The sequence below is a fragment of the Andrographis paniculata genome, unplaced genomic scaffold, assembly GCF_009805555.1.
Source record: "Andrographis paniculata isolate CXL003 unplaced genomic scaffold, ASM980555v1 Contig62END, whole genome shotgun sequence".
Taxonomy (NCBI): Eukaryota; Viridiplantae; Streptophyta; class Magnoliopsida; order Lamiales; family Acanthaceae; genus Andrographis; species Andrographis paniculata.
Genome location: NW_026137598.1, coordinates 1,794,912 through 1,806,377, shown reverse-complemented (window position 1 = coordinate 1,806,377; position 11,466 = coordinate 1,794,912). Strand labels below are relative to the sequence as shown.

The 11,466-nt window shown below is 40.1% G+C and overlaps 1 protein-coding gene across 5 annotated transcripts; it reads right to left on the bottom strand.

Moving 5' to 3' along the window:
* Nucleotides 1-1,508: 1,508 nt before the first annotated feature.
* LOC127260975 (uncharacterized) lies at nucleotides 1,509-11,191 on the bottom strand. 5 transcript variants are annotated; one of them, XM_051289071.1, is made up of 3 exons: nucleotides 10,901-11,191; nucleotides 10,480-10,548; nucleotides 1,509-3,446 (listed from the first exon to the last, which is right to left on the bottom strand). In XM_051289071.1, exon 3 carries the CDS (start codon nucleotides 2,568-2,570, stop codon nucleotides 1,509-1,511), a length of 1,062 nt encoding a protein of 353 aa, XP_051145028.1. In that variant the 5' UTR covers nucleotides 2,571-3,446; nucleotides 10,480-10,548; nucleotides 10,901-11,191. The 5 variants fall into 5 exon arrangements, 3 of the variants coding, with proteins under 3 accessions (XP_051145028.1, XP_051145027.1, XP_051145026.1); XM_051289070.1 differs by having other exon boundaries at nucleotides 10,480-10,516; XR_007840834.1 differs by lacking the exon at nucleotides 1,509-3,446 and adding an exon at nucleotides 9,219-10,383 and having other exon boundaries at nucleotides 10,480-10,516.
* Between the last annotated feature and the right edge of the window lie 275 nt (nucleotides 11,192-11,466).

Genomic DNA, 11,466 nt, shown 5'->3' with positions numbered 1-11,466 from the left:
ATATGTTGTCTTCTCGCAGTCCTCCGGTTTGATGGGAATTTGATGGTAGCTCGAGTAGCCATCGAGGAAACAGTAGTATTCGTGACCTACGAGCTTCTCAAGGCATTGATCAAGAAAGGGAAACGGGAAATGATCCTTCTTTGTGGCTGAATTCAATTTTCTGTAGTCGATGCAAACCCTCCATCCAGTGACAGGTCTTGTCATGAAGACCTCCCCGTCGTCGCTTGTCTGTTCAATGAATCCTCATTTCTTAGGAACCACCTGGGTTGGGCTAACCCATTGGCTGTCACTGATAGGGTATATGATTCCTGCATTGAACAATTTGATCACCTTCTTCTTGACTACTTCTTGCATATTTTCGTTCAAACGCCGCTGAGGCTGTCTGCATGGCTTTGCATCAGCGTCCAGCTTATATGTTGCATACACACCGCTGGGCTGATTCCTTTGATGTCTGAGATTTTCCATGTAAATGCCGCTTGTTTCCTTTTGAGAAGTGAGATGAGCTGAGCCTCTTGGCCCGGCAATAGTAAGGCGGAGATTATCAGCGGGTAACTCTCCTCTGGGCCAAGGAATATATATTTGAGGTGCTCAGGTAATTTCTTCAGCTCATCCTTATTGTTGGCCTCGCTCGCTGGTCCCTCATCGCTTGTTCAATGGATTCAGTGGGCGCTTGAGTCTCGTCGCTTGCCTCAGCTGAATCCTTTTTATCTTCCAGTTCGAGCGATCTATTATCTGAAATTCCTTCTAGATTTTCAAGTGTAATATGGTTCTCAAAAGTTATTATTTCATTTAACTCATTAATAAAATTACAATTTTCTTCCTAGGGTTGGCGCAATGCTGAATTCATGGAAAATGTGACTTTATCGCCACCTAAACTCAATGAGATTTTTCCTTCAGCAACATTTATTGTGGCTTGAGCGGTGGCTAGGAAAGTTCTCCCCAATATGATTGGAATGTCGCGGTCTTCGCTCATTTCCATGATAATGAAATCTGCAGGGAAAATAAATTTGTTTACTTGCACGAGTACATCACGAATAATTCCTTTAGGCAATCTTATTGATTTATCGGCAAGCTGAATTACAGTTCTGCATGCTTCTAACTCATAAAGCCCTAATTTAGAGAAAAGCGAAAAGGGCATAAGATTGATACTAGCTCCTAAATCACATAATGCCCTAATCGGCTCTAAATTTCCTATTGTACAAATAATGATAAAACTCCCAGGATCGCTGAGTTTCTTTGAAAAGTCTTCCTTAAACACGGCGCTGCACACACTTTCCAGCTGCATCGCTGCCACTTCATCAGGAAATGCCCTCTTGCGATTGATTATATCTTTGATAAACTTAGCGTAATGTGGCATCTGAGACAAAGCATCTGCAAACAGTATAGTAATTTGACGACTACGGAAAGTATGTACAAACTTATCAAACTCATTGGAGTTGTCCTTTTTCCCAAGTCGTGTGGGAAAGGGGGCTCGAGCCAAATGCTGAGCGGGACCCTTCTCCTTCGGTTCATACTCCCGAGCGGCCTCGAGGTTGGGATAGACCTTCCTCCTTAGACGGAATCTGTTTTAATTCATCCTGCACAGGCACATTAGTAACAATAGAGGAAGGAGATTGATCAATACCTCTGTCTGGCAGCGGTGGCGATTGCTTCCGTTTTCCTCCTCTGGTTTCGATGGCCTTCGCTTGGTTCGGGACAGTCTCGACTGTCCTAGGCAACGTTCCTTTTTGCTTCAACTTCAGAGCTTCAGCAATCTGCCCGACTTGAACTTCCAGCATTTTGATCGAAGCAAATGTATTTCTTTGGAACTCTTGATTCGCTCGCTCTGTGTTCCTCCAGAGTTCCTCCAGACTCTGCGGTGCTTGTGCCGCTGTGGGAGGTTGAGTGAATGCAGGTGCCTGCTGCGGGAAATGGGGGATTTGATAGTATTGTTGTTGATGTGGATAATATCCCCCTTGATGATATTGTTGCGTAGCGAACTGTTGTGGCCTCTGAAATTGTTGCTGACGACGCGGTCCAGCGGGGCCTTGAGCCCGCCCCTTTTGGAACTGCTGGAATTGAGGGGCATTTCTACCAGCCATATAAATGACCTCCGCTGGGTTCTGAGCTTCATCGTTTGAGCACTCAGCAACCTGCGGACCTTGTTGGTCTTCATAAGCTCTTTCCTCGCATTCCACAGCCTCATGGAGCGCCTGTTTTCCTTTATTACGCAGGTCCTGCTTCATGAGCTTAGACAACTCCTTAACTTGGATCGACAGACTATCGATCCTTGCATCGTGAGATACGAAAGCAGGAACCTGGTATAGACCCCTTGATGGCTCGGGCCTGTTGGACTCTGGCCAACTTGATTGATTGGCCGCCATTTTTTCGATCAAAGCCCTCGCTTCAGAGGCACAGCGCCCCATCAGCGAGCTTCCTGCCGCTGCATCCAAGGACATTCTAAGTTCAGGAGTAATTCCTAAGTAGAAAATTTGAAGCTCCATGAAGTCCGGGATTTCATGATGAGGGCAGTTGCGGAGCAACTGTTTGAATTGGCTCCAGGCTTTAGGAAGGGTCTCATCACTCGCCATCTTGAAAGTGAGTATTTCATTCCTCTAGCGAATGGTCTTTGAAACAGGATGGTATTTACTCACGAAGGCCTACGCTGCTTCCTTGAATGAGCCAGGAATGGGATAGAGGTTATCAAACCATTTCCTGGCCTCTCCTGTTAAAGAAAAGGGAAACAGAATCAGTTTGGCAGCATCCTCCGTGATGCCGTGCGATTTGGAGGTGGCAGCGATCCTATTGAAGTTCTGTAGGTGCTTATAAGGTCTTTCATTGAGCAGCCCATGAAATTGACTATGGCTCGCCAGGCTAACGAGCGCTGGTTTCACCTTATAATGGCCAGAGCCTCTGGGCGCATAACTTGTAATTAAAGTATGATCCAGAAGGGACTCGTAGTGAACGTCCATGGGGACTTCAACAAGCAGGCGATCAGCAGCCCTGTGTCCCTCAGCCCTCTGGTAAGGCTCAGCAGTAGGTGGTAGGGGGTGATGGTTGCGGGCATCGTAGAGGTGTTGGCAGCTTGTGCCGCTTGGGAAGCGATAAATGCTCCCTGCGCAGCTTGAGCTTGTTCCACCTAAGCGAGGTGCGCTTGCAGCCTCGCCATTCCCTGTTGGATGCTACTGAGGGCTCTCAATAGTTGCTCCTCAGTCTGTGAAAGTGCAGGGGGAATGGCAGCCGGGACCACAGTGGGGACGTGGAGCGGCACCTCCTGCGAAGATGCAGATGTGGCGGAGTTTGAAGATGCCCCAACGGCAGTCTGAAAAGCTGGGACAAAAGTAGAAGGAGCGGTGGCATTTCCTTGATTCGCCATGAGTTGTTCTCGCACTTGCTCTCTAAACAGACATCTCTGTGATCGAGCAGAAGGAGTAGGACTCGTGGGACGCTGAAAACGCTTCGGACCCCTACAAAATGGCAGCCACACCAACATAAAAGTTAGAAAATAAGTTTAAACACAAAGGTCACGAGTACAACGAATTTAATATAAATTATGGCACTTCAAAAGATTGTCAACAGATACTTTTCATGAGTTTCAAACCCCGGCAACGGCGCCAAATTATGATAACTAAAATTTGTTATAGTAATTTTTATACAAAGTCACAAGGAATTTTCTTCGAAAATCAATGAGTAGGATTTTATAGGAAAGCGATCAGATATAGAAATTGTGTGGTTGTAGACCCTGAGTAGTTATCACAATTATTTATACTCTTTTTACTGGTGAGTTTCCAGGTCGAACACAAGGATTTTAAGTCATGAATTTCAAAGGTGAAAATCTAGAAGAAAGCGACGAAAAATGCAAGAAAGGATCCGCTTGCAGCGGATCCGAAGTTTAACTACTGAAAAGCGGTAAATAAAGCAATAAAGATGAGGTGAGCGGAAGCGAGTGAAGCGGAGGCGGGAAGTGAAGTGCCAGCGATAACCAGATGATCGGGACATGGGCGGAAGTGTGGACCAGATGAGCGGGACATGGATGAATTGCGGTTACCAGATGATCGAGACATGAGAGAGTGGCACATTATATATATGTATATGAGCGAATTAGAGTGAAGGAGAGGTGTTGTATCTGATCTGTGCGTTACTAAATGGATAGATTTTCTTAGATGTAGTAAGCGAATGATGTAAGTGTGTTATCGGAAGAGTATATGTATATTATGGAAATGATGGGAGGAAGATGTTGTAATTATATAAACTAAATTGTAAAAAACTTATAACACTGGAATTTTGACCTGGGGGGGATTTACAACAAGACTTCAATGACACCCAAAATTAAGACATTATAAGAAAGAAACCCTACTGTCACTAGGAATCTCTGTGACCTAATAGACCCCCGCCTATGTCCCATTAATTTTTTCAATTTCTGCCTCATTAGTGGCTTTACCCCCTGATGTTACTACTATTTAATCAAAATCGAATTTAGCACAATAGTTAAGCAGGTCGACAAGGCTCCCGCGTACTTAACTACATTGAACTACCTTGAGACCGCTTTTGGCGCATAACAAGGCTTAGATAATCAATTCTTTTCTCGCTCTAAACCAGTGAAATGAAATTCTCTAAATTTGATTTATATAAGTGTGGAACAATGTGGAAGAATTAGTTTGAAGAAGTGAGTGATATTCCTTTATATACTACGAAAGCGTGAAAGATTAAAATTACAAAAGCTGTAAACGAAAGCAGTAATCTAATCTAAAAAAGCAATAAAGACGTGACCAAGGGAGAGGGAAAACCCCTGCTCCCTTGGCCATTCCTGTGAGAACTCCCTTACATGGTTGGAGCTCTCTGAAAAAGGAAGACAACGAATGCTAAAGTATGCAGAAATCACCAAAAAATTCGATCTCCTACATAAAGATATCTGGCCCTATTTATAGCAGGTGCAAAGAGACGGTTGCAAGCAGTTGCTAGGCGGTTCCAACCACTGGGCAGTTAGGCGGTTGCTGGTAATTATTCTGTTGAAACAGTTGCTGGCCATAACTCCCAGGGTGCCTGTTTCGCTTGCGTTGAAGGTTAAGGGCACAGACCTTCCTCGCTTGCTGGAGAGAATGAGGGCATCAGCGCAGCTCGGCTCGCTTGTGCTGGCTAGAATTGGAATGGCTGTACCGCTGCAGCTGAAGTACTTAGGGTGTGTTTGTTTGGGGGTTTGGATTTTGGATTGAGATTTGAATAGTAAAAATTTTGAATTTGAATAGTTGTATGATGTGATATAAATAGGGTTTGATGTGATGTTTTGAATGTAAAATTGATTTTTAATATAATATAAAAAATGAAAAATAGGTATTTGATTTGATGTTTTTGGGGGGAAAAAATTAAATGAATAGTGGAAATCCTCCAAAATTCTTCAAACAAACACACCCTTAGTTGAAATATGGTGATAGTCTGCAGCGGTGGGTATCTCGACTGTCGCTTGCAAGCGGGAGAGGCTATCGCTTGCGGGCGGTGAAGGTGGCCGCTTGCCTCTCATGGCTTAGTATTTTCAAAGTGTGTCCTGGGCGCTTGCGAGCGAAGGCGGCTGTCGCTTGCGGCGTCTGCCTTAGCTTTTTTGGTTCCAGATTACAGCTTAATAGGCAAAAATCGTTAATAATCTCAACAACGAACTCTGAATCATGCCAAGTGATATAAATTAATATTGTATGCCATTTACGAATTATTTTGATGATTCTTATGCAAAGATTCGAATAATACACATTTTTGTCAAGCTAAGAATATGCTCATATTTGGAGTCATCAAACACCATTTGATTGATGTGAGTAAGGTGGAGTTACTTTGTAAGTGATTCCATTTTGTGCAAAAAATTCACCGATCGGAGTTTCATATTCTCTACCTCTATTACTTCGAATTCGTTTAACCCATTTGTTAAGTTGGTTTTCCACTTCATTTTTGTACAAAATATATTTACTTAATTTCTCATCTTTTATTTTAAGTAAGTACACATAATAGTATTTTCTACAATCATCAATAAATGTAATAAAATATTTAAGGTAAATTATTTTTTTAGTCCCGTAACTGGACTCCCTTATCATTTTAGTCCTGTAAGTGGAGTCTGTTGCAAACTAGTCCCAAAAGTGAAAATTTTCCGTTGTTTTAGTCCTCCGGCGCCGGAGACGCCCGCGTGGCTAGCCGGAAGCCACGTGTCCGCCAGGTGTCCCACCAAGTCAGCGACACCTGGCGGACACATGGAATTTTTAATTTTTTTAAATTTTTTTAATTTTTTAAAATTGGACCAAAAAAAAAATTAAAAAAGGCAAATAAAATTTAAAATAAATTTAAAAAAATAAAATAAAATCCACGTGTCTGCCAGGTGTCGCTGACCTGGCGGACATGTAGCCTCCAGCGAGCCACGCGGGCGTCTCCGGCGTCGGAGGGCTAAAATAGCAAAAAAAATTCAGTTATGGAACTAGTTTGTGACAGGCTCCACTTACGGGACTAAAATGATAAGGGGGTCCAGTTACGGGACTAAAAAAATAGTTTACCCAAATATTTATTACCACCTCGTGTTTGTACAAATTTTAAATCACATACGTCATTGTGAATTAATTCGAGTGTTCAGTTTCACGGTGAATCGTTTGGAAAGACGATCGAGATTATTTTGCTTAAACACAAATTTCACATTTATGTTTATTTAATTCGAACCTTGGAATGTGGTTCAGGTTAATTAATCGATGAATTGAATCATAATTAACATGACTCAATCGACTATGCCATAAAGTAGAGGAATCAACAATATAAGCAACAGACTTATTATCTATTACTTTCAACGACAGTCATAATACAACATTTCAAAAGTCCATCCTCCACACAATGTTTACCACATACACTTCTAATTTATTCAAAATAAAATTATCACCATTCATATTAATATTAAAGCTATGTTTTATCAGGAGCATCCCCAAGACCAGGTTCTTCGTAATTGTTGGCACGTACAGGACATTGGTCAGCGTCAAAACTCTTCCAAACGTCATCTTCAGAAGCACCTTTCCCCTTCTCTTGATTTCAGCAGAAGCAGCATTTCCTATGTACATCGTTTCTCCTTCGACATGCTCGAATGAGGAGAACTGATTCCTGTCCATGCAGATATAGCGTGTTGCTCCTGTGTCGCCACTATTGTTTCTTGTTCAATCATACCAGGTTTGCCTCAGAGACAACACATGTCAAGTCAAGTGGCTGTTCCTTTTTAGTAGCGATGTGTGCCTGGTTCGTCTCTTTCTTTCTTTTTGGTGCCTTGCAGTCTATTGAACGGTGTCTGACCTTTCTACAATTAAAATAATTACCTTTGAAGGTACTTTTTTTGCCTTTTCAATGCCGCCAGATGGCTTCAGCTTATCTTTTCCCTTGTCCGTTGGCTTCCTGTTCTTTCCAGGCTGCTCATTGTTTTTTGGAGCATTCTTGAAACAAGAGCCTTGACCTTGGTGTTCGACTAGATTGGTCTTGCTGCGAAGCATTAGAAGTCCCTTGCTTCCTAGGTTTGATCTATGCTCCTCTTCAGTTTAAAGACGATTGATTAGTCTCACCATGTCTATTTCCTTCCGTTTGTGCTTTAAGTAAATTTTGAAATCACCCCAACTAGGCGATAATTTCTCAATTATTGTTGCCGCTTAGAAGGCTTCACTCAGCTCCATCCTCTCGGCCTGGATTTAATACAGAATCAGCTAAAGCACATCAAGATGCTTCGTAACTCTTTTTCCGTCCATGATTTTGAAATCCCAAAACTGTCCGATGATAAATTTCTTTGCACCTGCATCCTCGGTTGTGTACTTTTTCTCCAGCATCTCCCACAGCTGCTTAGCCGTTAACGCATGCCGGTAGACACCGTACAGGGAGTTGTTCAAGCTGTTTAGTACATAATTTTTTACACATAAAATCTGAACGATTCTAAGCTTTCAGAATTTGTACTTTTTATTCTTCCGAGGATCCTTCAGGCACAACTGGTGCATCCTCCATCAGCCAGTCTGCCAGATTCAATGTGGTCAAATAAAACATCTTTTGCTGCTATGTTTTAAAATTCTGCTCGTTGAATTTTTCTGGTTTTTCGGTTGCCGCAGCAACAAACTGCCTAAAAGTTGTAGCAACAGGTTGTATTACATGGTCCGTAACAGCAATAGGTTGTATACCCTCCGACTCATCTAGTTGCTGTCTGGGAGACGCAACGAGACCCTGTGCAAGTCCTGTAGCCATACGCTGCAGATGAGGCAGAACAACAACAAGTTGTTTCAGTCGGGCATAAACAGGATGCCGTTTCCACAGTCGAGCAATAGGCTGGTTGGAGGTCACAGCAACAGACTGCGCTCCCTCCATTGCGGCCTTAAAGGCCTGTTCGTACGCTTCCTTCGCAGCATTTTTCGCAACAGCCCTCCTGGCCGCCCCGCACACTTCACGTCTGGCAGCAGCGATTTCAGCGGCTTCACCGGTTGTGCGGGGTGGTTGAGATAATGGAACCATGAGAGCGGAAGTGTGAGACTCGCTGGAATTCACCTACTCGTTCTCGTCTCCGTCTGCAACGTTCTGAGCATCATCATTTATATCATTTACATTTCTGTCAGGATCGTTCATCACATCGATCATTGCCTCATCTTCATGTACATTTTGGGTAGCCGCGATCTGATCGTGGATCTGAGGTATTTTGGCAGCCATCTTAGATTTTCACTCAACGAAGTGTGGGAAGTTGCTTCAAGATTGTTGTCTCCTCAAGCAAAAATCTGAGAACTCATAGATCCGGAATTACAAATTTGGTAACACCGAAATCTAAGCCTCGCGTTGGACGCGATCTCCTTGAAGCAAATTTGGCCCGCAATGGATTGCTTCCCAGGATAGAACAGATTAGATTGGAATCTTCAATTCCACAACAAACCGAACCAAAAAATTTAATGAATTTTTGTTAAAGAATTATGAGAGTGTGATTTTGGAATGTGAACAAAGTGAATGATAAAAAAAAAAAAGGCATAGTTGATTCATGTGTAGGGTTTTTCGTAAGTTATGTATTTAATTTATTACGAAGAATGTTAAATTATAACAAGCCACATAACCCGTAGCTTCCCTCCACATGTTGCAATTTATTGTAATAATCTAGCTTTATCTAATTAATTCAAATTATTTTACACAGTAAAAAATAATTAATCAGATAAAACAAATAATTGAATTAACTTTTATTCAATTTGGGCTTAATCCATAGGTCCCCACAGCCCAAGGCCCATCTTTGACTAATTAATATAATCATGCCAAGGTTATGCCAAGCCCAAACCCAAGCCCAAGCCTATCCAATTCAATACAATCTAAATTAATCCGTTTACCATAAATAAGACCATAATAAATACATTTAAGGGAGTTACCCACTTGTTATCTAAGTACAATATTTGATAGGATACCTAACAAATTGAACAATTTTCTAATTTTCTTCACAAGAGAACCAATTTCTTTCAAACTATCTTGTACAACCAAATTGAAGATATGAGCAAATGCATCTCATGTGCATATGTTTACAATTTCTAATGTTTTCACCCCATTGATTGATCGTTTATTTTTAAAAAAAATAGGGCAATATCATTTGATGAAGTATTATCAACAGTAACAGTGAACACCTTATCAATACCCCAATCATGCAAGCATGTTTCAATTTTTCAAGCAATGTATCTACCCCTATGACTAGAAATTTGACATAAATTGAGAATATATTTGACAATTTCCAATCATTAACAATATAATGACCTATCAAACACATGTAATTCTCTTTTTGAATCGAAGTCCATGTATCAGTAGTAAGACATGCTATTTGATTTGTAGATTTCAACAATGTCATCAACAAATTTTTCTCATGCTTGTACACCTTAAAATAATCATGTGAAATTGTCCATCTAGATGGAATCTTAAATTTAGGACAAGCCTTAGACATAAAGTATTAGAATCTCTCTATTTCAACAAACTTAAAGGGTAACTCATCAATAATAATCATATGAGCTAAGGCATTCCTAACTTCTTCTTAATCAAAACTCCATGCACTAAGACATTAACTTTGTCCAGATGGCGAAATCAATTGTGATTGCGTAATATCTATACTTGAGATTTTTTTTTCCAAATGAGCATTAAGTGTAATGGTCCCATTTTTAGAATTACCGTCAAATATTCTCCCACAATGCACACACTTAGCTTTCTCTTTCGTATCTTTATCTATAAAATACTGAAAATAATCCCAAATTTGTGATCTATTCTACATAGCTTTTCTCTTTTTACTATTGGATTGAGTAGGTTGAGAAGTTCCACCACATCCATCGCCATCATGCGTAGTATTATCAACAGATAATCCAGGTGCACAAGTGCTTTAAGATGTATATTCAAACATTCAATGTTATTTGACATCTTCAAGAAAATAGTTTCAAAAGGATCTAGTGAGTTAATAATTCCTTTATTGCAAAAAATATATATGAATACAAATAAATAATAAAAAAAACTTACATTACAACTTGCTTCCGAATAATCTATGGTGTAGGACCTGCTGGTGAATATAGTGGACGTAAAAAGCTTCTATTTTATAGTAAATAACCAACAATAAGAATATATAAATTAACATCATATGTCAATATTGTAAGATAAATAATGCGATTCAATATAAAAAAAAATTAAAAATCTACATAAAAAAATTAAAGTTACAGATTAAACATCAAATAGCACATTTACAAAAGTATTCAATATTTCAATATACAAATTCAACAAACAACAAATTTCAGTGGTAAAATACCAAAATATAAAATAACTTAGGAATCCAAGAGTAGTAATAATTTCAAACAAACAATACATCAATATAAGAAAATCAAAAAAACAACCGAAATAATCAGAAAAAGCAATAATTTAAACTCACAAGAAGTAAAAAACCCACCGAAGTGACCGAACCAAACTGAAGCAACAACGAGAAGCAATATTGCGACCGAACCCAACCGAAGCAGTAGCGAGAAACAATGTTTTTGGACGGTGCGAACCCAACCGAAGCAGTAGCGAGAAACAATGTTTTTGGACGGTGGAAAGAAATAGAGGTAGGAACGATGGCGAAGAATGGGCGATGGTAGCAAGCAAGAAGGAGATAGGAACTATGGCGGCGGTCGGCGGGGTTGGGAGAACGACTCGACTCGAGAGAGAGACTAGGGTTTCGTCTAATCGGCTGGAAAATCAATTGGGTATTTGGGTTTGTTACTGTTTATTAATTGATAATTATATAATTATATTTCATATTTTATTTTCTTTTAATATTTTATGAAAATAATAAATATACATTATAAAATAATAAATAATACTTCATCCGTCCCAATTCAAAATATCTTTTTTACCATTTTTATTTATCTCACTTCAAAGTATTTCTTTTCTATTTTAGAAAATATAATCATACATTAATACCAAAATACCCTTATCTTTTACTTAAATTACAACTATACAATTACACATACAATT